At 41.6% G+C, this 26,495-nt stretch overlaps 1 protein-coding gene across 1 annotated transcript in view; it reads left to right on the forward strand.

Annotated features, from left to right (window-relative positions):
• Positions 1–26,495, forward strand: part of tmem135 (transmembrane protein 135) — a 310,377-nt gene that overhangs the window by 122,056 nt on the left and 161,826 nt on the right. The window contains exon 5 of the mRNA XM_055637254.1: positions 25,874–25,939. Within this exon, the coding sequence (XP_055493229.1) occupies positions 25,874–25,939 (66 nt within the window). The remainder of the gene's footprint in view (positions 1–25,873; positions 25,940–26,495) is intronic.

Raw genomic sequence — 26,495 nt, forward strand, 5'->3', positions numbered from 1 at the left:
TTAACGGAGGAGAAGCAAATGGAATTTCGTTGCTCAGTTTTGTGCAATGACAATAAACATATTCTATTCTATTCTATTCTAACCATATAACAATTACAGCACGGAAACAGGCCATCTCGGCCCTTCTAGTCCGTGCCGAACACTTACTCTCACCTAGTCCCATCTACCTGCACTCAGACCATAACCCTCCATTCCTTTCCCGTCCATATACCTGTTACGACTCCCGAATGCAGGTACTTCAGAGCCGCGTAACACAAGTCAAAAACCAGGTTCAAGTTCAAAAATAGTTTTACTTATTCAATGGAACACAAAACCCAAACCTGATTTAAACAACCCAGTCAGGGATAGGGATTGACTAACAAACAATGAAACAATGCTCCAGCCAGCCACGTAATGGACCGTCGAACCAGAGACTCTAAAACCTGCCTAAAGAGATATAACCCTGAAACAAAATACACGAAAACACTAAGGTCAGCCCTTATCCGTCCCAATTCAATATTTGTTACCAAGGAATGGTGAAAGTACACAAAGTTCTATGCCATGTGGCCAGGCCTCCCTCGGCTCACACCAGCCGTCTGCTCATCAGTCAGGGTCGACGAAGAAGAGAGAGAATCCTGGGAAGCTCTGGTATTTAAGCTTCAGATGAATCACCCGTCACCTGACGCAGCTTGGCCAATCGGATACAGGAGCCTTTAACCCCTTGATTCCAGACTCACAGCCACGAGGCCTGTACTCGGAAGAGAAACATAAGGTAAGTACATAGCATTCACCAGGAGGGGGAAGCGCCTAACAATACCTATCCAATTTATTTTTAAATTATAAAAACGAACCTGCCTTCACCACTTCCACTGGAAGCGCATTCCACACAGCTACCACTCTCTGAGAGGTTCCCCCTCATGTTGCCCCTAAACTTGTGTCCCTTAACTCTCAAATCATGTCCTCTTGTTTGAATCTTCCCTACTCTCAATGGAAAAAGCTTATCCACGCCAACTCTGTCTATCCCTCTCATAATATTAAAAACCTCTATCAAGTCTCCCCTTAACCTTCTGCGCTCCAAAGAATAAAGACCTATCTTGTTCAACCATTCTCTGTAAAGGGCCTGTCCCACCAGCATGTGACTACATGCAGCAAGCGCAACCAAACGTGGTGGCTTGAGGCGTACAGTCTCGCGGGGCCGGTCCCACTTGCAACCGCAGAGCCGTCTGGAGCTGGTCCCAACATTATACTCACCATTCAGCTGGGCAGGAGGCGGGCCGACTGAATTTGGACGTCGCACGGCGGGCCGTTACGTCATCATGCAATTGCACGCCGGGCGGTGACGTCATCGCGCAACGCCTCGCGCTAGGCGTACGCCGTCAAGACGCTGCGTACGGCGTCCAGACGCTACATACACCTTCGAGATGCTGTGTACGGCCTCAATGCGGCTGTTTACGGTCTCAATGCGGCTGCAGGCCGACAGGCCGTTGCAGCGTGGGATTTTTGGACAGTGTCAGTTTTTCGAAGCCCCGCGCGATGTCCGGACCAGCCTCACACAACTCCATACGGCTCTGGCGATCGAAGTGGGACCGGCCCCGCGAGGCGGTATGGCTCAAGCTACCACGCATGCTGGTGGGACAGGCCCTTTACTTAGGTGCTGAAACCCAGGCAACATTCTAGTAAATCTCCTCTGTACTCTCTCTATTTTGTTGACATCTTTCCTATAATTTGGCGACCAGAATTGTACACCATATTCCACAATTGGCCTCACCAATGCCTTGTACAATTTTAACATTACATCCCAACTTCTATACTCAATGCTCTGATTTATAAAGGCCAGCACACCAAAAGCTTTCTTTATCACCCAATCTACATGAAATTCCACCTTCAGGGAACTATGCACAGTTATTCCTAGATCCCTCTGTTCAACTGCATTCCTCAATTCACTACCATTTACCATGTACGGCCTATTTTGACTTGTCCTGCCGAGATGTAGCACCTCACACTTATCAGCATTAAACTCCATCTGCCATCTTTCAGCCCACTCTTCCAAATGGCCTAAATCTCTCTGTAGACTTTGAAAATCTACTTCATTATCCACAACACCACCTATCTTAGTATCATCTGCATACTTACTAATCCAATTTACCACACCATCATCCAGATCATTGATGTATATGACAAACAACAGTGGACCCAACACAGATCCCTGAGGCACCCCACTAGCCGCCGGCCTCCAACCTGACAAACAGTTATCCACCATTGGATAATGACATCTCTGGTATCTCCCATTCAGCCACTGTTGAATCCATCTTGCTACTCCACTATTAATAACCAACAATTGAAGCTTCTTAACCAACCTTCCATGTGGAACCTTGTCAAAGGCCTTACTGAAGTCCATATCGACAACATCCACCGCTTTACCCTCCTCAATTTCCCTAGTAACCTCTTCAAAAAATTCAAGAAGATTAGTCAAACATGACCTTCCAGGCACAAATCCATGTTGACTGTTCCTAATCAGACCCTGTTTATCCAGATGATTATATAATCTCTAAGTATCCTTTCCATTAATTTGCCTATCACTGACTTCAAACTAACAGGTCTATAATTGCTAGGTTTACTCTTAGAACACTTTTTAACAACAACATGCACAGTACGCCAATCGTCCGGCACCATTCCCGTTTCTAATGACATTTGAAATATTTCTGTCATAGCCCCTGCTATTTCTACACTAACTTCCCTCAATGTCCTAGGGAATATCCTGTCAGGACCTGGAGAACTTATCCACTTTTATATTTTTCAAAAGTGCCAGTACTTCCTCGTCTTTGATCCTCATAGTTTCCATAGCTACCCTACTTGTTTCCCTTACCTCACATAATTCAATATCCTTCTCCTTGGTGAATACCGAAGAAAAGAAATTGTTCAATATCTTCCCCATCTCTTTTGGCTCTGCAGATAGCTGTCCACTCTGACTCTCTAATGGACACATTTTATCCCTTGTTATCCTTTTGCTATTAATATACTTTGGATTTACTGCCAAAGCAACCTTATATCTTCTTTTAGCTTTACTAATTTCTTTCTTAAGATTCTTTTTACATTCTTTATACTCCTCAAGCATCTCATTTACTCCATGCTGCCTATAATTATTGTAGATCTCTCTCTCTTTTTCCGAACCAAGTGTCCAATTTCCCTTGAAAACCATAGCTCTTTCCAATTATTACTCTTTCCTTTCAACCGAACAGGGACATAAAGATTCTGTACTCTTAAAATGTCACCTTTAAATGTCCACTATTTCTCTACTACATTCTTCCCATAAAACAAAATGTTCCAATTCACTCCTTTTAAATCCTTTCGCATCTCCTCAAAGTTAGCCTTTCTCCAATCAAAAATCTCAACCCGTGGTCCAGTTCTGACCTTCTCCATAATTATATTGAAACTAATGGTATTGTGATCACTGGACCCGGTGCTCACCAACACATACCTCCGTCACCTGACCTGTCTCATTTCCTATCTGCCCCTTCTCTAGTAGGTACCTCTATGTATTGCTGCAAAAAACTATCCTGCACACATTTTACAAACTCCAAACCATCCAGCCATTTTACAGAATGTGTTTCCCAGTCTATATGTGGAAAATTGAAATCTCCCAAAATCACTACCTTGTGCTTACTACTAATATCTGCTATCTCCTTACATATTTGCTCTTACAATTATCGCTCCCCGTTAGGCGGTCTATAATACACCCCTATAAGTGTTGCTACACCTTTCCCATTTCTCAGTTCCACCCAAATAGCCTCCCTAGACGAGCCCTCTAATCTATCCTGCCAGAGCACTGCTGGAATATCTTCCCTGACTAGCAATGCAACACCTCCACCTCTTGCTCCTCCAATTCTATCACACATGAAGCAACAAAATCCTGGAATATTTAGTTTCCAATCACAGCCCTCCTGCAACCATGTTTCACTAATCGCCACAACATCACACTTCCAGGTGTCAATCCAGGCTCTAAGCTCATCCACCTTTCTTACAATGCTCCTAGCATTAAAATATACACATTTAAGAAACCCACCACCTCTTATTCTCTGTTTATTATCTTTTTCTTCTTTCACCCCTACATGTTGCTTCCCTTCTCTGCCTCCTGCCTCAAACACTGTCTACTAGCTTTCTCTATTTGAGTCCCTCCACTCCACCATTCTTGTTTAAAGTCTCCCAAGTAGCCTTTGCAAATCTCCCCGCCAGGATATTGGTTCTCCTCGGGTTCAAGTGCAACCCGTCCTTTTTGTACAGGTCATACCTTCCCCAAAAAAGGTCCCAATCATCCAGAAACTTGAATCCCTGCCCTCTGCACCAGTCCCTCAGCCACACATTTATCCTCCACCTCACTCCATTCCTACTCTCATTGCCGCGTGGCACAGGCAGTAATCCTGAGATTGTTACTTTTGCAGTCCTTCTCCTTAACTCTCTTCCTAACTCCCTAAATTCTCCTTTCAGGACCTCATCTCTTTTTCTACTTATGTCATTGGTACCTATATGTACCACGACCTCTGGCTCCTCTCCTTCCCATTTCAGGATATCTTGGACACGTTCAGACACATCCCAGACCCTGGCACCAGGGAGGCAAACTACCGTCCGGGTCTCCTGACTGCGTCCACAGAATCGCCTATCTGACCCCCTAACTATAGAGTCCCCTATTACTATTTCCCTCCTCTTCTATTCCGTACCCATCTGAGCAACAGGACCAGTCTCTGTGCCGGAGGCTCGGCCGCTGTTGCTACCCTCAGGTAGGCTGTCCCCCCCCAACAGTACTCAAACAGGAGTACTTATTGCCAAGGTGTACTGCCACTAGGGTACTCTCTAGTCCCTGCCTCTGCCCCTTGCCCCTCCTAACCGTGACCCACTTGTCTGCCTCCTGTGGTCTTGGGGTGACCACCTCCCTATAACTCCTCTCTATGACCTCCTCACTCTCCCTGACTGATGTGTTCAGTCTGTCTTTATTGAACTTTATCTTGAACTAAACGTTATTCTCTTTATCTTTTATCAGTGCAATGTGGACGGCTGGATTGTAATCATGTACTGTCTTTTCTTTGACTGGATAGAACGCAATAAAACCTTTCACTGTACCTTGGTACACGTGAGAGTAATAAACTAAACTAAAAAGATATATTCTTGCATATGGTGGAAATGTAGATGAAGTGTGGGAGTGAGCGTAAATCATGGGAGTATGTTTAAAAAGTGCTTCAGATGAAGTTAGCCAATATATATGAGACACTTTTCTGGCAAATTTGACCAAAACATGCTACTGTTGATTGGATATAATTATTTTGCTTTCAACATAATTAGCTGTGTTTATTGCTCTTAGAAGATTGCCATGGTTGGTATTTGAGCTCACATTATAAGTATGTAATGCACGCATTCTCTTCGGCCATTTTATCCAAATTGTGTCATTTGAAAATTGCAAAGATGATGAATCCTGATGATTCCACTGAACTGGAATAGCAACACTATCAGGCAGTGTTGTGAACAGGTTGATTTCTCAATTTCTGCTGAGATAGTGATCTGAGTGGAAGGGCAGGCAGAAACAGCGGAGAGTTACTAGGTGTGTGGGAAGGAACTCTCAACCCAAAACGTCACGCATTCCTTCTCTCCAGAGACAGTCTGAAGAAGGGTCTCGACCCAAACTGTCACCCATTCTTTCTCTCCAGAGATGCTGTCTGTCCCGCTGAGTTACTCCAGCTTTTTGTGTCTATCGAGCGGTACTGGCCTATTTTGACTGTGAGTTGCCAGTTATGGATGTTAGCTGGTTATTCCTCAAAGAGAGATGGATCAGATACAAGAGAAAAGGGCTGCATAGAGATAGGATTTTGTGCATAATTTAAATCGCTTTCAACATTTTATTTGATGCATGGTAGCAATTGTTTCTTTTCCTACACTATTTCAAATCTAGGATGTTAAAGCTCTTGTGTTGTATGGTTTATTATAATATCAATGCGTATATTCATCTACTGGATTATTTACAATATTATCAATCTTACATTTTATTCATGCAAAATAATATCTTATTGTTGATCAAAATTACTGTTTTTAAACAGTACATTTTAATGATACGTGGTTTCTATCTTCATTGTTTCATTAGAGTTTGGTTAAAATGTTAAATATGAGTAGGTCATATCTGCATTTCAACTTGTTGAAGGGTTGTTATTAGCAGGAATTATAGGACATTTGTACGTGGCCTTGCGGAATAGTTTTCCCATATCTCTACACCCATCCCATCTCCAAGTCCCGTACGCATTTTGAGTTTTTTCTTTGACGCAGAGACATTTTGCCATCCAAGTGTGCCAAAAAATCTTAGCAGAATGTGATCTGGAATTGATGAATATGTCTATTCATCAATTCCAGAGTAGGAGTTTTAGCATTTTGTGACATGGCGAAGACCTGCATTGCTAGACAGTTGGTGTTTAAAAATTCAGCAGTTTGTTGATCACTGAGAAGTTCCATTATCTACTTACCTTTCAATCTAAAACGTCGGAGCATATATGTGGGTCACATGATCAAGTGTAGGAAATATGGCAGACGATTTATTTGTGACATACTGCCAGTTTAGCACTTAACTAGTTTATTTTGTTCACAAGAGAGACTAGTTAATATTTGGGGCATTAATTGAGGATAAAAATTGGCCACACCTGTAAAGCTTCTTTGTATTTCCTCACAACTTTGGCAGTGTCAAACCGCTTGCAATAGATGCTTCAATAGTTATTTATAGCTAAGTCTACAAATACCTGACTCAGATAAGAGTGCTACCAATATCGCTCTTTTGATAATAATTTTATTTTCCAACCATGGTGAAAGAGCAGGTTAATTTACTGAGCTTGTACTATCATTGCCTTACTTATATTTTAAGCATAACCATGAACATTATACTGATTATATGATTGAGTCTATTGGAATTGCAAATGCTCCATTTATGGAAAAAGTATCATTTAATAAATTTACAAAATATATGGTGACATCCTAATTTGTGAGATTACGAAGAAATGTGATACTTAAGCCATTTTGGTTAATTTTCGGTTGCGTTGTCTTCATTGATAATAACAAGTTAATACTGAATCCTAATTACTGCAGGGGATAAAGTTAGGGACTGAAATAATTTTTGTAATCAGGACTATTGAAATCTTGCTATTTTTCTCCTGATGAACAATGTGTTACTTTATACAGAGTGTAGTGGCCATTTGACTTGTTTTGTGTGTCATCAATGATGACATGTGTCTTTAAATTTTAGACTGCCCGTTATATTGTGGGTGGGATTTACGGCGTATCTTATGGCGTGTTTGGAGCTAAGTTTCTCGCGCAGAAGCTTAGTTTTTAGTTTAGTTTTGGACCAGCATGGGGAAGGTTTACCCTTTGACCATGCGAAGTGTAACGGAGACATGAGGAGTTTTCTAACATTTAATGCAAGAAGCTGGAGTTCGCTGAAGATTATAGCATACGAGTCGGAAGAAGTTTGGATGTACCTTGTTATTTTTCATAAACAATAAAGAATTTATTCATCAAAAGACTGTGTTTTAAAGATTTATCTGTGAAGAAGCTCTGAAGGTTCCAGACGGAGAGCTTGCATGCGTACACAAAGATTCCCCTTAACCGTGTAGTCCATTTAGCGGCTAGAGGGTGTAATCTCTTGAACGATACAAAAATCTGCTGCTACACAGAACACATGGAAAATATGAAAATGATATTCAAAAAGTAATAGTGGAAACAACATACAGAATTTGCAGTAATTGTCTTGGGAGGAAATATTTATCTTGGAATAACCAGTTATAGTATTCTCACATAAATTGCTTTCAGTATGGAAGGGAGGAGTGAGGAAGTTTGGAATTTCTCAAAGGAGTTATAAGTACTGTGACCATTTCCTATCTGAGTTAGGCAGTATTCCTGTTCACTGGCGTTTTGGGTACATTTCCTGAAATGTTATCACCACTTAATTGAAATTCTAGACAAAGAGACCACAAAATATCCCCAATCAAACTTTCCTTAACAACATATACAGTGTTAAGCAGTCTTATCGTTGCCTTAAAACTCTTTCAATTAGCCTCAACATCGAATGAGAGTTAACTCGCCATAATGGTATGTTTACATCCAGACGATGAAGTGGTTTTAGGAGTTGTTTTTTTTAGTTTAGATATACAGTGATGTACAGGTTAATTGGCTTTGGTAAAATTGTAAATTGTCCATAATGTATAGGACAGTGCGAGTGTCTGGGGATGTTCGTGGTCGGCGAGGACTCTGTAGGTCAAAAGGTCTGTTTTTGCGCTGTATCTCTAAAGGGATTGTAAGGTCTTGAGTGTGTGTATGATAGTCTGATGAGATAACAAGTTATATTGCGTGCACAGAATTATTGTTGTTATGCATGTGTTTTAAAGTTGTTTGTTTCATATTGTTTAGGAACCATTGGTAATAAATATTTGTGAAGATCATGTGATAGGAGCAGAATTAGGTCATTCAGCCCATCAAGTCTACCCCGCCATTCTATCATGGATGTAGTTTTAGAGCAGGTTATGATATTATCGATCCTTTAATCTATTCTGATAATTGTAGTTTCATTGTATGAAGAAATTAAGGTCAAAATGTTATAAATTTTACATCTAAAATAAATATTTGTATCTTTATTTTAATTGTGTCATCTGAGAAAGTCTAGGGTTTGATTTGTACCTGTAAGAAATGAAGGTCTATTAAGAGTCATAGTCGTAGATCTATACTGAACAGAAAAAGGCCCTTTGGCTCACTTTGTCCATGCCCCAACCAAGTTTTTTTATTTTCAGTGGTTCAGCTGTTGTATGCAGAAGACACTTTCATTTGCATACATTCAGAGGGCCAAGCACCAAGACATTGTTGATTCATTCACAAGAATACAAGACATCATTTGTACGACTAAAGTCTTCTACAGCAAGACCAAGGTCTGCACCATTGTTCTCCAACAATAAGGGTCCATGTCAAGACCCTGACAAATATGGACTGATTCCCATATCACAGGAGTTGCCTCTTGCTGATGATAGACATCATTGAAATTCACCTTGGCATTCAATGTGCCAGCATGCCTTTGTTTGATTTTGGAAAAGAGTAATTGAAAATCAAAGACACAAAATGCAGTGACCCATACCCCCCTATATGCTTCTAATAGCATAAATAGCTACAGCAGTGTAATGCAAAGATGCTGCAGGTTTTTAAGATAAAATGGTGTTGTCTGCTAACAGCACCACATATCAAAGCAGGGTCATCATTTAGAAAAATAACTAGCTGCTTATGAAAATAATTGGGCTCGCTTAGAAGCAGTAGGTTGTGAGGCTGTTGAACATGCAGCTGCAAGGACACTTGGTAAGACAAGATAAACTATTCTTTCCCACAGACATTCGAGACTAGCTTGGTGCCTTATGTAACAAACAATTCTTGCTGTCAGCAGGAAGAGGCACAGTTAGTTCCAAAAACATAGTCAATTATTGTTTGTAGAAATTTTATAGTGCGGTTGCATTGATTAGATTTGATTGCATGCTGCGAGCCAGTTCACTGGACATCACCTTGGGCCATGATTCTGGAATAGTGCATGCCCCTCAAACTTCAAGATGCTTATGTTAATGCTGATAAATGCTGATAAATGTGAGGTGCTACACCTTGGCAGGACAAATCAAAATAGGACGTACATGGTAAATGGTAGGGAATTGAAGAATACAGTTGAACAGAGGGATCTGGGTATAACCGTGCATAGTTCCTTGAAGGTGGAATCTCATATAGATAGGGTGGTAAAGAAAGCTTTTGGTGTGCTAGCCTTTATAAATCAGAGCATTGAGTATAGAAGCTGGGATGTAATGTTAAAATTGTACAAGGCATTGGTGAGACCAAATCTGGAGTATGGTGTACAATTTTGGTCGCCCAATTATAGGAAGGATGTCAACAAAATAGAGAGAGTACAGAGGAGATTTACTAGAATGTTGCCTGGGTTTCAACAACTAAGTTACAGAGATAGGTTGAATAAGTTAGGTCTTTATTCTCTGGAGCGCAGAAGGTTAAGGGGGGACTTGATAGAGGTCTTTAAAATGATGAGAGGGATAGACAGAGTTGATGTGGACAAGCTTTTCCCTTTGAGAATAGGGAAGATTCAAACAAGAGGACATGACTTCAGAATTAAGGGACAGAAGTTTAGGGGTAATATGAGGGGGAACTTCTTTACTCAGAGAGTGGTAGCGGTGTGGAATGAGCTTCCAGTGGAAGTGTTGGAGGCAGGTTCATTGGTATCATTTAAAAATAAATTGGATAGGCATATGGATGAGAAGGGAATGGAGGGTTATGGTATGAGTGCAGGCAGGTGGGACTAAGAGGATAAAAAAAATTTGTTCGGCACGGACTTGTAGAGCCGAGATGGCCTGTTTCCGTGCTGTAATTGTTATATGGTTATATGGTTATATGCTTTAAAAAATCTACAGGCCAAGCTGTTGTAAGAAGGAGTTCCCGACAAGCTTTGCATTGAGCTTTCAATGGTTCAATGGTACAACGGTCATTTATTGTTACGTGTACCGAGGTACAGTGAAATTTGATTTGCCATAAAGTCATACATTTAAAAAAAAAGCAACAAGATACATAACTACATTAAGATTAAACATAGACTTAAACAGCTACCACAGCGGCGTGTGAGAATTCCCAGGGCACACAGCAAAAGCGGAAACACACAGCCATCAGTTCAATGTCCAGGCCACACACACTTTCCTTCACCATGATGTGACCAGAGTTGCACCGACTGCTGTCACTCTCTCTGCAGTCCCTGTCAGCCCGAACAGTCAGAAAGCCATCCACACTCGCACTAGACTAAGGTTGTCCTCATGGAACGATGTCCCTACAAACACTGAGATCACTGCACTCACGGCACTCCCTCCGAGTCCACACCAGTCCAGGCAGCATGCCCATCTGTTTTTCGGCGACCTCACGTTCCCCACTGTGATGGAAGGCAAATAACTTGAACCTTCTTTCCTCCTTTTCTCCCGTGGTCGGGGAAATCGAAACATCCCCAGTCGGGGTGATCGAAGCTCCCGTAGTCGGTGAACGAAGCTCCCGCGATCGGGCCGGTCGAAGCTCCTGTGGTTGGAGCTCCCGAACCCGATGTTTAACAAAGGGCCTGCCAGCTCCATGATGATACGGCTGCAGTGCGGACGGAGATACGATACGGAAAAAGTTGCATCTCCGTCGAGGGAAGAGATAAAAATAGTTTCTCCCAACCCCCACCCCCCACATAAAACAAAAACTAAATCATACAAGTCAAAGCAGACTAAAAACAACAAAAGAAGAAAAGGACGAGACGGGCTGTTGGCGAGGCTGCCATATATGGTGCCACCCTGTCACCAACTTTTCGATGAACTTTGGCAGTTGACAGATGTGAGACTCAGTGCTTATTTGCTGCTGTTTAGTTACACTTGTTGTTGTTTTCATCATTTTTTTTCTAATAATTTTAATATTGTTTGTATACTTCCTTCATCATTGATCCAAATCTTCAAAATGTGCTCGTATTAGACACAGACAGTGGAAAACCATCACCAATGCTGTTCTGAAAAATCTTCCAAACAGGATTAGCAAATCAATGTCAGCATCCTCTAAGGTGAACATCTGCAGCACTATTTCTGGTTGTTTTGTCAGGTTGGCCACATAGTTTTCACTCCTGTACTAGACTCCTGACGCTGCGAGTCCATTTTGTATTCTATCATTGGAGGACATTAAAGGGCAAAGGGAGATTATAATTCAGTGTACTCAAATTTTCATTGAGGAAATGCAGCATCCCCTCTCAATCCTCTGAATACCTGATCCATGAACGAAGGAAAATTTGGGCTGGTATTGAGAGCCCTAACGTCATGGTTTGGGAGCACACAAAAGTACTGTGCAAGCAGCAGAAAGAGTGCACTGTCTCATAAACTACCCATTTGTCCACCTTGCTCATCTGCAGAAGTCTACAGTTCCCACATTAGTCTCATTAGCATCTCAAACCCCATATAATCAGTGATACAATGTGTAGGAAGAACTGCTGGTTTACACGGAAAGTGGACCCAAAATGCTGGAGTAACTTATTCTGGAGAAAAGGAATAGGTGACATTTCAGGTTGAGAAGTCTCTCAGTCTGAAGAAGGGTCTTGACCCGAAACGTCACCTGCTCCTTTTTTTCAGATATGCTGTCTGACCTGCTGAGTTACTCCAGCATTTTGTGTCTATCTGCAACCTGAAGTAGAAACAAATCATCCTCAATCCCAAGAGATTACCTAAAACAAGGCACCAATTTAAAATATGTAATTAATAATTATATAGTGTGGTGATGGTGTAACCTTCAATATAAATAGTCCTTTAATATATAATGTATATATATACATTTATTTATTTGCCTCCGTACTCCATAATTTGAGATTTGTAATAGAAAAAAACACATGTGGTTAAAGTGCATTTTGTCAGATTTTAATAAAGGTAATTTTTATACATTTTGCTTTCACCATGTAGTGTTTATACATAGTACCCCCATTTCAGGGCACCATAATATTTGGGACATGGCAATGTCATGTAAATGAAAGTGTTCATGTTTATTATGTTGTTGCTTATCCTTTGCAGCAATGACTACTTGAAGTCTGCAATTCATGGACATCACCAGTCTTCTTTGGTGATGCTCTGCCAGGCCTGTATTGCAGCCATCCTTAGCTTATGCTTGTTTTGGTGGCTAGTCCCCTTCAGTTTTCTGTTCAGCATATGAAAGGCATGCTTAATTGGGTTCAGATTGGGTGATTGCTTGGCCACTGACGAATTGACAAATTTTTAGCTTTGAAAAACCCTTGTGCTTTAGCAGTATGTTTGGGATCATGTACAATGAACTGCCGGCCAATGAGTTTTGAGGCATTTGTTTGAATTTGAGCAGATACGATGTGTCTATACACTTCAGAATTCATTTTGTTACTACCATCAGTAGTTGTATCATCAATGAAGATAAGTGAGCCAGTACCTTCAGCAGCCATACATGCCCAAGCCATAACTCCCCCACCACCGTGTTTCACAGATGAGGTGGTATGCTTTGGATCTTGGGTAGTTCCTTCTCTCCTCCATACTTTGCTCTTGCCATCACTCTGATACAAGTTAATCTTCGTCTCATCTGTCCACAAGACCTTTTTCCTGAACTGTGGTTGCTCTTTTAAGTACTTCTTGGCAAACTGTAACCTTGCCATCCTATTTTTGCGGCAAATCAGTGGTTTACATCTTGCAGTGTAGCCTCTGTATTTATGTTCATGAAGTCTTCTGCGGACAGTGGTCATTGACAAATCCACACCTGACTCCTGAAGAGTGTTTCTGATCTGTCGGACAGGTGTTTGGGGATTTTTATTTATTATCGTGAGAATTCTTTTGTCATCAGCTGTGGAGGTCTTCCCTGGCCTGCCAGTCCCTTTGCGATTGGTAAGATCATCAGCGCTTCTTTCTTCTTAATGATGTTCCAAACAGTTGATTTTGGTAAGCTTAAAGTTTGGCTGATGTCTCTAACAGTTTTATTCTTGTTTCTCAGTCTCATAATGGCTTATTTGACTTTCATTGGCACAACTTTGGTCCTCATGTTGATAAACAGCAATAAAAGTTTCCAAAGATGATGGAAACACTGGAGGAAAGACTAGGTGCTGAGAGCTCTCTTATACTTGCAATCAGGAGGCAATTAAACACAACTGAGCAATTACAAATGCTTGTGAAGGCATGTGTCCCAAACATTAGGGGGCTCTGAAATGGGGAGACTAAGTATAATCACAGCTGTAATTTCTACATGGTGAAACCAAAATGTATAAAAATACCCTTTAATAAAATCTGACAATGTACACTTTAACCACATGTGGTCTTTTTTATTACAAATCTCAAATTGTGGAGTAGAGGCAAATAAATAAATGATAGGTCTTTGTCTCAAACATTATGGAGGGCACTGTATGCTTACCAAAACAGTTGTGAAACTTATGAAGTAGATTGTCAGCTATCCAAGTAAAAAATGAAATTAAACATTTTTACACTGGTTCTCATTCAATTAATAGATCATTTTACCATGATACAGCTGAAAGCGATAAATGTTTCTTAATTATTTACTACTGCATTCTGCATTTTCCATGTGCCATAGTGGATTAGAGAACACTAAAGGGGCTGTCCCACTGCGGCGACCTAATCTGCGAGTTTAGAAGGGTTTGCCCTCGACTCAAACTCACAGCATGGTCGACATGTGGTCCTAGGAGGTCCTATGAGGTCACTGGAACTCTCCTTCATGCTCGAGGGAAGTGCCTGAATACTCGTGGCCTCAGCTAGGTCGCGGAAATATTTTCAGCATGTTGAAAAATTTCCCGCGAGTAAAGTTTGGTCGGTATGGCTCTTTTGAACTCGTAGTGGAGTGGGGTTGCTATTTAGTTACAGGCAGTCGAGGGCAGCCGTAGGCAATCTCCTTCAGTGACTGGGCATTTTGATTGGTGTGGGATTTGCTGTTGTCAGGACCCAGGACAACTGACCGGTAGGTAAAATGCCCACTAAACTTTATTTTACTTCTTAAAAGTGTCTCCACTCCTTTTCCCCCCCCCCCTTCTCCCCCCCCCTTCTCTCCCCCTTCTCTCCCCCCTTCTCTCTCCCCCCTTCACTCCCCTTCTCTCCCTCTTCACTCCCCTTCTCTCCCCCTCTCTCCCCCCCCCCCCCCTCTCTGAAGGACTTACCGTAGTGCAACCGTCTTTCCTTCCTCTTCATCGCGGGTGTGAATTTCAGACAGCCCTCCCCCGCTTTCCCTGGCCCCCGCCTTTGGGGGGTGGGGTTTGTGTGTGTGCGGTCCGTCGATCCAGCTCGCGGTTTCAACACTGACGGTCCATCCAGCTCGAGGTTTTCCAGGCGAGTGCCCTCGAGCTTGAAGGTCGTAGACACTCTTCTTAACTCGTGAATTAGGTCGCCGCAGTGGGACAGCCCCTTAACTTAGTGGGTTAATGAGAGGTTGAGCGTAATGTTGCACTTGAGCTGTGCTATATATAGCTTTCTATTCCTCCGCCATAAAAGGTGTTGGATTTGCTGTTCCCTCAGCTGTGTTTTGTTTCACTAAAGATCCTGTGACAATGGCACAAAAAACCCCAATGTGTGATAACCTTCAGAAAATGGTAATTCAGTTTGATTTATTGTAAGAAACAGAAAATGTGAATGCAGTCTCTGCCCCACCTTTTCCTTGCTATTCTTTTGACCACTGCTTAAAATATGCAGCCATTCTGTTTGTGCAGTGCATGCTAGGTATACTTGTCAATGCTGTTTGCATTTGTAAATGTACTACAATGTGGGAAGAAGGCAAAATAGAATAAAGATGTATATTCTTTAAGCAATAGATATTTTTCAGGATTGGAATGAATGAAAGTGGAGTTGGTGAAAGTAGTAACATTAAATGGTGAAAACTAGTTGAGGATATTCTTTACAGTACAGCTGGTATACATGGGAAATGTTATGATTCCTTATTAAATATGAAGAGAAGAAATTAAATGTGCATAGTGTCTTATTACTCAAGCATGCTGAAGCACTCAATTATATTTGGAATCATTTTTCTCTACAGTAAGGAAACAATCTTTCAGCATGTTCTAGCTCTAGTGACCGGATATAGTTGGCTACATCCAAGCAAACTTGAATGTTACCATTCATTTTGGCCAGCATTTCTGTACCAATACTTAAAGATAATGGAGCCATTATTCCTAAAACATACCCTGGTTACATCAGGCACTTTTCATCTTAACACAAAATTAGTTCAGATCATGAAGTGTGTTCCAAAATTTACTTGTGAAATTCGAGGGGCACTTCAAAAACTTAAACTGCTGAAACCTTGAATATATAGTCATAGAGCCATGTCGCACAGAAATGGGATGTTCTGCCCACCTTGTACATACTGTACTAGTCCCGTTTGCATGTATTTGGCCCATAATTGTCAAAACCGTCTGACAACAGTTCATTCCAGAATCTGAATGACAAAGTTGCTCCTGTGGTCCATCTTAAATGTTTCCCCTCTCACTATAAGCATGCGCCCTTTAGATTTAGAGTCCTCTACCCTTTTGGAAAAATACTCTAAAATGTTCACTTTATCCATGTCCCTTATGATCTTGTTTACCTCAATAAGGTCACCCCTCAGCCTCATAAAATAAAAAAACAAAACAAGTCTGAGCCTATCCAATCTCTCCCTATAATTCAAGCCCGTGAACAGATGTGTCAACGTTTGTACTCAATACCCTTCCTAATGTAGGGAAGCAGGCCAAATACCTTCTTCACCACACCATCCGCCTTACTCACCACCTTTAGGGAACCATGCACCTGTACTACCAGATCTCTCTGTTTTGCAGCTACAGGTGCACAACCTTTTATCCGAAGTTCCAAATAACGAAAAGCTCTGAATAGCGGACATTTTTTCGGTCCTTGAAAAAAGGTCCTTGAAGACGTTCACCGAGGGCGGCCCGCAGAGGTGACAGCGGAACCTCCGGTCGGTCCTCGAAGAAAGGGGAACTAAATCCCCATTCATAAAAAAGAAGGTGAGGGTATATTGCGCGGGAGGGTTAATAATTGACAATCTGCTGCTGCCTGCCCGTTGAGTTAAAAAAGTTCCCACGGTAGACTCACGATACACAGTGTATCGCGAGTCTTGCGTGGGAACTTTTAAACTCAGCGTGCAGGTAGCAGCAGATTGTCGCTCCCTTCAGTTTCACCCCACCTACACCCCTCTGCTTCCCGGCCATGTGTGTGACCTCTTCCCTCCCCTCTCCAGCTCCCCGCCCATTGCACCTGCGCGGGGGCTTTGCACTGTCTTCACGTCGGAGCCAGTGCCAGTCACCGGAGTCGTCAGGACCAACGGGACACCGGCCCCCAGGCCCACTGCAAGCACGGAGATCCCAGAGACCCACAGCCAGCAGCAGCCCAGCCCCGCTCCAACTACAGAGGAACACGCTCCCCGTAGGGACAGAAGCTGATGGTGTGCAAAGTACGTCTTGGTCTTGAGGTTGCGGATGAGGGGGCGCAGCTCGGGCTGTGACGTCTCCGGCCACCCCCCTGTACAGGAGCTGCCACTGGGAACTGTGGACTTGTTTGCAGTTGCAGAGGGAGGGGGTAAGGGCGGTACAGTTCCCAGTCTCAGCTCCATTCTAGGGGGTGACCGGAGACGTCAGGACCAACGGGACACCGACTGCAAGCACGGAGATCCAAGAGACTCACAGCCAGCAGCAACTCTAGCCCAGCCCCGCTCCAACTCCAGAGGAACCCGGGTTGCGGATGAGGGGCCGCAGATCGGGCTGTGGGCGAACTGCCACTTGTCGCCGTAGCGGCCCATCGGGGAGCGGATTCCTCTGGAGTTGGAGGGACAGGGAGACACAGCGGCTTTTGAGAATGGTGGGCAATCACTTCCAAAGTTCTGCCCACACAGTCAGTACACCTCTCCTACACTTGTCTCCCGCACTAAGATCATCTCGCAGAGAATGATCCCAGCCTAACCCTCCCTATTCTCTCCTATTCTGCAAGAAAAAACTACATTGAAGACTCAAACTCGCGATTGAGTAACTGCCGGGATCGAGGCGCAAACTCGCGACCTTGCGGATATGAGCCGAGCACTCTACGACTATGCTAAAAATCTTCCATTCCGAAAGCCGAAAAATTCTGAATTACGAAAAGTGTCTGGTCCCAAGGCTTTCGGATAAAAGGTTGTGCACCTGTATCTTCAGAGCAATGCCATTTACTGTGCAAGCCCTGTCCTGTTTTGACATACCAAAGTGCAACATTTTATATTTGTCAGAGTTAAAATCCATTTATCGTTCCTTGGCCCACCTTCTCAACTGATCTGGACCCAAGTGTATACTTGGATGTCGTTCCTCACTGTCCACTATGACACCAATTTTAGTGTCATAAGAAAATTGCTAACAAAGTTAGCTATATGGTCATCCAAATCATTAATGTAGATAATAAGCAACACCGACCACTGTGGCTCTTCAGTGAACACAGGACTCCAATCAGGAAAGCAACTCTCAACAATTACGTTTGATTCCATCCTCCAAGGCAATTTTGAATTCGATTGGCTAGCTCGCCTTGGATTGCATGTGCTCTAACTTTCCAGACAGAGTATCATGCGGAAGTTTCTCAAAGGGTTTGCTGAAGTTCATATAGACAGCGTCCACTGCCCTGCCCTCATGAATCCGCTTGGCGACTTCTTTAAAAAAAACCCTATCAAGTTTGTGATTTGACACGCATAAAGCCATGCTCATTATCCCTAACCTGTCTGTGTCATATGTACTATGACATTCTTACTTGCAGCAACGTAAAAATGTGGAAACATAGTATGCCACAAATAACATAATAAACAAAAAAAGTTTAAATAAATAAAAAAATATATAGTGCAAAAAAACTAAACATAAACCGAAGTCCTTAGTGCAATCAAGACAGTTCATAGTTCAGAGTTTAGTTAGTGTTTTGTAGTGATCAATAGCCTGATGGTTGTTGGAATGAAGCTGTTCCTGAACCTGGTGGTCATGAGTTTCAGACTCCTAAACCATTTTTCCAGTGGCAGGAGTGAAATGGGAGCACGCAAGGGTGATGTGGGTCATTGATGATGCTGTCTGTCTTTTTGAGGCAGAGCCTCTGATAGATCCCTTCGATGGTGGGGAGATCAGTACCACGATGGACCCGGCAGTGTTCACCACTTTTTGTAATCTCCTTCATTTCTGAACCAGGCCATGTTGCAACCAGTCAGTGTGCTCGCTACCATATATGTGTAGAAGTTCAAGTGAGTATTTGTTGATGTACTGAATATCCTCAATCTTCTAAGGAAGTAGATGCATTGATGGGCTTTCTGTATGAGTGCATCAATGTGCTGGGTCCAGGACAGATCAGCAGAGACATGCATGCCCAGGAACATGAAGATGTTGACTCTCTCCACCGCCGACCTGTCGATGAAGACAGGTTTGTGGACCGACAGCCTTCCTCTTCTAAAGTCAACCCTGAAGAATTCCCTCAACAACTTGCCCACCATTGATGTCAGGCTCGCCAGCCTGTGATTCCCTGGTTTGTCCTTGCTGCCCATCTTAATTAACAGTACAATATTAGTCATCCTCCAGTATTCCAGAACTTCACCTGTGGCTAAAGATGATTCAAATATCTTTGCCAGAGCCTCTACAATTTTCTCTCTTGCTGCCGAGGATGCACAAAGTCAGGCCCTGGAGATTTATCCACCTTATTATGGTTTAAAACCACCAATACCTCCTCTTTGGCAACATATCTGATCTAAAACTTCACAATGTCAGTAAAAACGAATGAGAAATATTCATCTAATATCTCCCCATCTCTTGTAGCTCTACGCAAAAATGGTCATGCTGACCTTTAAGGGGATCTATTATATCGCAAGCCAACCTTTTACTATTGATAACATCTTATACTTAAATAGCTTATATAAATCATAAGAAAATAATATCAATAGTAATTAAATATTAACAGAGTAAAGATCCTTTCCTCAAAAAGCAGAGGGATATTTCCATTCAATATCCTTCATCGGGTCATAAAGAGAGTCATACAGAATGAAAATAGTCCTTTTGGCCCAACTTGCCCATGCCGACAAAGATGCCTGATGTACATGATTCCCACCTGCGCACGTTTGGTCCATATTCCTCTAAATCTTTCCTATTCATGTATCTGTCCAAATGTATTTTAAATATTGTTACAGCACCTGCCTCAACTACTCTGTGTGAACAATTTGTCCCTCAGATTAAGTCTTTCCCCTCTCACCGTAAACCTATGCTGTTTGGTTCTTGATTCCCCTACTCTGGATAAAAGACGCAGTGATTTTGCCCTGTCTATTCACCTCATGATCTTATGCACCTCAATAAGCACCTCTATACTCAGCCTCCTGCGCTGAAAGGAATAGAATCCTAGCCTGCCTAAACCTCTCCCTTATAGCCAAGGCCCTCAAGTCATGGCAACATTCTTATATATCCTTTCTACACTCTTTCCAGTGTAACAACATTCTTTCTACAGCAGAGTGACCAAAACTGAACACAATACTCCAATATCTTGTAAAACTGTAACATCACATCCCATCCTCTATAGTTGACATGCTGACTATACATCAGAGGCCACTGTACCAAAAGCCTTTTTGACCACCTTATCTATCTGTGATGCCACCTTCAGGGAACTATATACTGCACTTCTAGATTCCACTACTCTACTACACTCTCCAGGGCCTTGTCGCTTACTGTGAAGGCCATGCTCTGGTTTGACTTCCTAAAACGCAACACCTCATACTTAACTGCTTTAAACTCCACTAACCATTCCGCAGCTCATTGGCGCAACTGATCAAGATCCTGCGGTCTTTTTTGATAATCATACTTCGATACCACCCACTTTAGTGTCATTGCAAAGTTACTACAATGTACATGCTATCTACATTTGCATCCAAATAATTTGATATATAACCACAAACTGCAATGGCCCCAGCACTGATCCCTGTGGCACACCATTAGTCACAGGCTTTCAGTCTGAAAAACAATGTTTCACCATCATGAAGCCAATTCTCTATTCAGTGGGCTAGCTCTCCCTGGATCCCATACAATCTAAGCTTGCAGAACCTTACCAAATATCGTGCTGAAATCCATTTTGATAACGACTATGTCTTTATCCTCTACAACTGTTTTAGTTACTTCTTCAAAAAGCTCAATCAGATTCGTAAGACTTGATCTCCCATGTACAAAATCATGCTGACTATCCCATATCAGCCTTTGTCCATCCAAATGCATATATATTTTATCCATCAGAATCTTCTCCAATAACTTGCCTACAACAGATGTTAGGCTCACTGGTCTATAATTCCCAGGCTTTTTCCTTGCAGCTCTCTTTAAATTCGGTTAGGAAAATAGATTTGTTAATGTAATGACATTTTAGCTCCTAGATATTTAAGTAGCATGCAAAGCAATTCACAAACGTAAAGGAATAACACGATGCCTGAGATACAGAGCAAGCTGTAAAATCTGTTTTGTCACAGCATTGATATCTTATGTAGATATATAGATACGGGATGAGAGAATGAGCCAGTTGAGCAAGGAAAAATTGAGTGAGAGTAACATTAGCATTGCTGAAAGTGGAGTTGGTTCAAGAGATGCAATGGCAAGAGAGCAGCAAACAGGAGGACTGGGAGAAATTTAGAATTTAACATAGGAGGACAAAAGGGTAAATTAGGAGGGGGAATATAAAAACTGCGGGGAATATAAAAACTGACTGTAAAAGCCTCTTTAGATATGTGAAGAGGCCTCTTTGAGACAAATGTATCCCTAGTGAAACAGAGTAATGGGGACATTATTAGTGAAGACACAAACAATGAAATAGGGGACCGAGGATCCCTTAGTCAGAAATGGTGTTTGGAAAACTGTTGCAAAGGCAGATTTCCCCAGGGCAATGGGCAAGAGTAAAGGAGGTGGCCCTAGCAATGCACTGGTGATAATTTTCCAATGTTCTATAGACTCTGGATCAGTTCCTGTGGACTGGAGGGTAGCTAATGTAACTACACTTTTTAAGAAAGGAGGGAGAGAGAAAATGGGGAATTATAGACCAGTTAGCCTTACATTTGGAAAGCAGTGACGGGATCAGTCAGCATGGATTTATGAGGGGGAAATCATGCTTGACTAATCTTCTGGAATGTTTTGAGGATGTATCAAGTAGAATGGATAAGGGAGAGCCAGTGGACGTGGTGTATCTGGACTTTCGAAAAGCTTTTGACAAGGTCCCACACAAGAGATTAGTGTGCAAAATTAGAGCTCATGGTATTGAAGGTAGGGTGTTGACATGGATAGAGAACTGGTTGGCAGACAGGAAGAAAAGAGTAGGAATTAACGGGTCTTTTTCAGAATGGCAGGCAGTGACTAGTGGGGTGCCGCAAGGCTCAGTGCAGGACCCCAGTTATTTAAAAGATGTATTAACGATTTAGATGAGGGAATTAAATGTAACATCTTCAAGTTTGCGGATGACACAAAGCTGGGTGGCAGTGTGAACTGTGAGGAGGATGCTATGAAGCTGCAGGGTGACTTGGATAGATTGGGTGAGTGGGCAGATGCATGGCAGATGCAATATAATGTGGATAAATGTGAGGTTATCCACTTTGGTGGCAAGAACAAGAAGGTAGATTTATCTGAATGGTGTCAGATTAGGAAAAGTGGAGGTGCAACTCAGTCACTGAAATAAGCAGTGTTTAAGAGGGAACTGCAGATAGGAAAAAAAAGCTGTGGAGGTGCAAACCCTTCTTCAGACTGATCTCAGTCACTGAAATAAGCAAAACACTGCTGAAAATGTAAGCTTTTTACTGAGGTACAACAGTAGTTAAGTGAAGAAAGCAAATTGTTGCATGTTGGAAATAAGCATGCAGGTAGCGAGAGGCATTTGAGTATAGGAGCAATGAGGTCCTACTGCAGTTGTTGGACCCTGGTGAGACCGCACCTGGAGTATTGAGTGCAATTTTGGTCTCCTAATTTGAGGAAGGACATTATTGCTATTGAGGGAGTGAAACATAGGTTCACCAGGTTCATTCCCAGGATGGCGGGAATGACATATGATGAAAGAATGGGTCAACTGGTATTGTATTCATTGCAATTTAGAAGGATGAGAGGGAATCTTATAGAAACATATAAAATTCTTAAGGGATTAGACAGGCTAGATGCAGGAAAAAAATTCCCGATGTTGGGGAGTCCTAAACCAGGGGTCACAGTTTAAGAATATGGGGTAGGCCAATTAGGACTGAGATGAGAAAAAACTTTTTCACCTAGAGAGTTGTGAATCTGTGGATTTCTCTGCCACAGAAGGCACTGGAGGCCAATTCCCGGGATGTATTCAAGAGAAAGTTTTTAGCTCTTCGGGCTAACGGAATCATGGGATACAGGGAAAAAGCAGGAACCTGGTATTGATTAAGGAAGATCCGCCATGATCATATTGAATGGCGGTGCTGGCTCGAAGGGACAAATTGCCTACTGCACCTATTTTCTTTGTTTCTCTGTTTCTTGGTTATTTGCTCTCTTGATTATTCAATGAAAACACTTTACTGCTGAAAATGTAAGCTTTTTACTGAATGAAAGTTGTAATGCAATAACACTTTTCTATGTAGTTAATTTAGAGTTTTTGAGTGATTGTTGCTTTTAATTGTATGACTGACCTGGCCAATGTAAATTCCTCGTATGTCGCAAAACATACTTAGCGAATAAAGTGTGATTCTGATTCTGAGATACAGTGCGGAAACAGGCCCTACGGCATACAGAGTCCATGCTGACCTGCGATCTCCGTACGCTAACGCTACACACTAGGCACAATTTATAATTATACCAAGCCAATTAACCTACTCACCTGTACGTCTTTGAAGGAAATCGGAGATCCCAGAGAAAACCCATACAGGTCACGGAGAATACGTACAACCTCTGTATGGACAGCACCTGTAGTCAAAATCAAATCCGGGTATCTGGTGCTGTAAGGCAGCAACTCTGCTGCTACGCCACCTGCCGCCCATGTAGTCATGTTCATTTTGAGATCTTCTTATGAATTACTACATTTCAAGGTTTCCATTTTCCATGTCTTGCCAATTTTCTAATGGTTATCGACTAAGAAGGCATTGCAATGTCATGTAGTGTTATAGAATTATTTTGCCTTTCGCATCAGGAAAGCATGAATTTATGTATCTATAAGAAGAAAGAAAATCTGAGGTTGCTTGACGTAATAATGGTTAATTATGTCACTTGTGATGTGTAGGAAAGTTTTATTGCCAATTGATTTGTTTTATTGTTTATTGCATGTGTTTCTTTGCTATTCACTTTGACCTAGTAAAGTTATCACAATCGTTTAAAGTTTCTCCTTTGTCAGTCTATAATGGGTCCAGGTGGCCGCCTCTTTTCCTATTCAGAAAGGAAGCTGTACTTGTGTTAATCTTCTTAGTGACACAGAACACATCAAGTGTGCAGTTTCTATCAAGAATCTGTGATACTAGCCATTCAAGGCCTGCAGATTTGGCATGTATTTGAATAGGTTTGACATGCGATGTGGTTGTATTAGTACCAGTGTATTTAAAAAGATCTCTTGCATGTATAGAAAGAAAAGTCCACACATCAGTGATTCTCAATAGAAAAAGAGGCTTAACTGGATTTACAGACTCTTCTGTTTGGCTGAAACATCCTTAAAAATGTTGTTGGAAGGCTGATGAAAGAAAGCAGTTTCAAAGAGTACAAAAGCTTGTGTAGGGTACTCCCTCTTCTGTTGCAGTGGGTTTGTCGAAGAAATAGAGCTTGAGGTTGCCATGGATGTTGGATAATTTAAGTGAATTCACCACAACTCCATTAGAATTCCATGCCATTGTATAGAAGAATTTTCCCCTCAGACAGGTGTATAATTACTTGTGTTATGTTACTCGTATTTGCTAGAAAACAATTGTTCTTCTGTTTTGTAGTTACTGCATTTACTTGGTGTGAGTCCTGCTCATATACCATCTGTATTTAGCTGTGAGGATGCCTATGTTTTAGTTACAGTTAAGGACAATGAATCATCCACCGTAAATCTGGGAATGTAGCCTTTGAGATGTAATCATGTTTTCTGTGACCTTGTATGTACTATAGAATTCTACAATTGGAAAAGTTAATAATGAAATGTTATTGCAAATTACAATCAGTTTTCCTCAATTTAAATTATTGTATGTTTTGGACTGCTTACAAATGTATTTAGGAACAGTAACAAACCTTACTGAGGTTGAAATATGATTGCCTGCCAGAAAATTGTGCTTTTAATTAGGTTCACAACATTGTCACAACTTTTGGTTACCTATTCTGTATCTGAATCTTTAAAAGAAAATCAACATATTGGTGGAGAATTGTTTTGGACTGTTAGAAATGCGAGCACTTTTTCAAATGTTTCTTAAAATCCAACTTTTCCTAAATAGATTTTCGGGCAAAATAAACATTATTCAGACCTGCAGCATAATGTTTGTGCAGCAGTGAACTGCATAAACAGAAAATAAAACCAGTTCTTGGAAAGTTCCAAAGTGATTAATTATGGAGGCCCGTAACAAAATTTGAGCTGGGGGGGTGGAGGAGGAGTGGGGGTGGTGGTGAGGATGGGGGAGGGGCAGTAAATGGTTGCCACTAATGTTCACATTCTGTAGAAGAATAAATGGGTGAAAACAAATCCAGAGTCTGCTACTATGTAGGTTAGTGAATTCAATTTAGATTGATCTTCTATCATGTTTAAGCAAGTTAATGGTTGGCATATAATATTGTATTGCCTCTTGCCACCCTGCCATCTGTTCCCTGCCCCCAAGTATTGTGGTCCTGTCCTCCATAACCCCTCTCCCCTCCCAAAACCCTCAGAGTTCCAATTTTTACTTAAACTAGCCAAATCAAAAAATCTGTAAAATGCAGAAAATCTGACAATTTTTAAGGTATAAAAACACCTTTAGATAATAATAGTGATACAAAATTATTAGTTCGGCCCCGGTTCAGGAAAATTTGGCCTCGTCTGTTTGACCTTGGTACTGTTCTTTAATTTTTTTGATAAAATTCCATTTAGATTTCTACAGGTAAATTACAATGAGTTAGTGAAGATTTTAACATTGTTGACGGCTGATGAGAAATTTACTTAAGGATTTAAATACTTGATAATAGGAAACTTGTTTCCATACTTCTGCGGGACCAGATCTAGCTTTAGAAAATCAAAATCCTGTTTTTTTTTCAGATTACCAGGAAAATAATTTCAAAATAAAAATCAGTTTAATTAATGGATTAAAAAGCATTTTATTACATGATTTACATGTCTACTTCGTGCTGTGTGCGTTATTACAAAATTGTACCTATTAAGCATCAAGCCTTTGTACTCTTTGTTTACAGGCAACTGAAAGTATATTTCGAATGGCTGTAACAAGGGGTCTTCTCACACCAGTTAAACATGGGGAGGTAAGAATTTATACAATATTTGCCTACTGTTATTTAAACTTTAATTGAGTAATTTGCTACAGTATACATTACATTATTAACTGTTAATTCAGAAGGTTAAATTCAAGTAGATTGAAGGAATGGGCGAAAAGAGAATAAAGGATAATCTAGAAAATGGCAATTGGGTAACTTGGAAATGGCCTTTCAGTTTTAAGGATTTTGATCAGTTGCCTGATCTATTTCTGTGTTTGCATTATGATTGGGAGAGGAAAAATTGCCATTCCAGATTCTGCCGGAAGAGGGAAGGCCATTTTGAAGTCCACTATATTGAGACCCCACAAAATCATGTGTTTCGATTGAATCCTCTCTGATTCTAATTTCTTACGGTGGACGAAAGTATAGCCTGTATAATCTGCCCATTTTAGGTTTTAGCAAGGTTATCCTTTTCTGAACGGTTCCGAACAAATTTACATCTTTTCTTAAGCAAAGCACAATATGCGGGAGAAAATCAGCAAGTCAGGCAGCATTTGGGAAGGGAATGGACATGGGACGTTTCAGGGTCGGGACCTGTTTAGCG

Source organism: Leucoraja erinacea, chromosome 6 (genome assembly GCF_028641065.1).
Source record: "Leucoraja erinacea ecotype New England chromosome 6, Leri_hhj_1, whole genome shotgun sequence".
Taxonomy (NCBI): Eukaryota; Metazoa; Chordata; class Chondrichthyes; order Rajiformes; family Rajidae; genus Leucoraja; species Leucoraja erinaceus.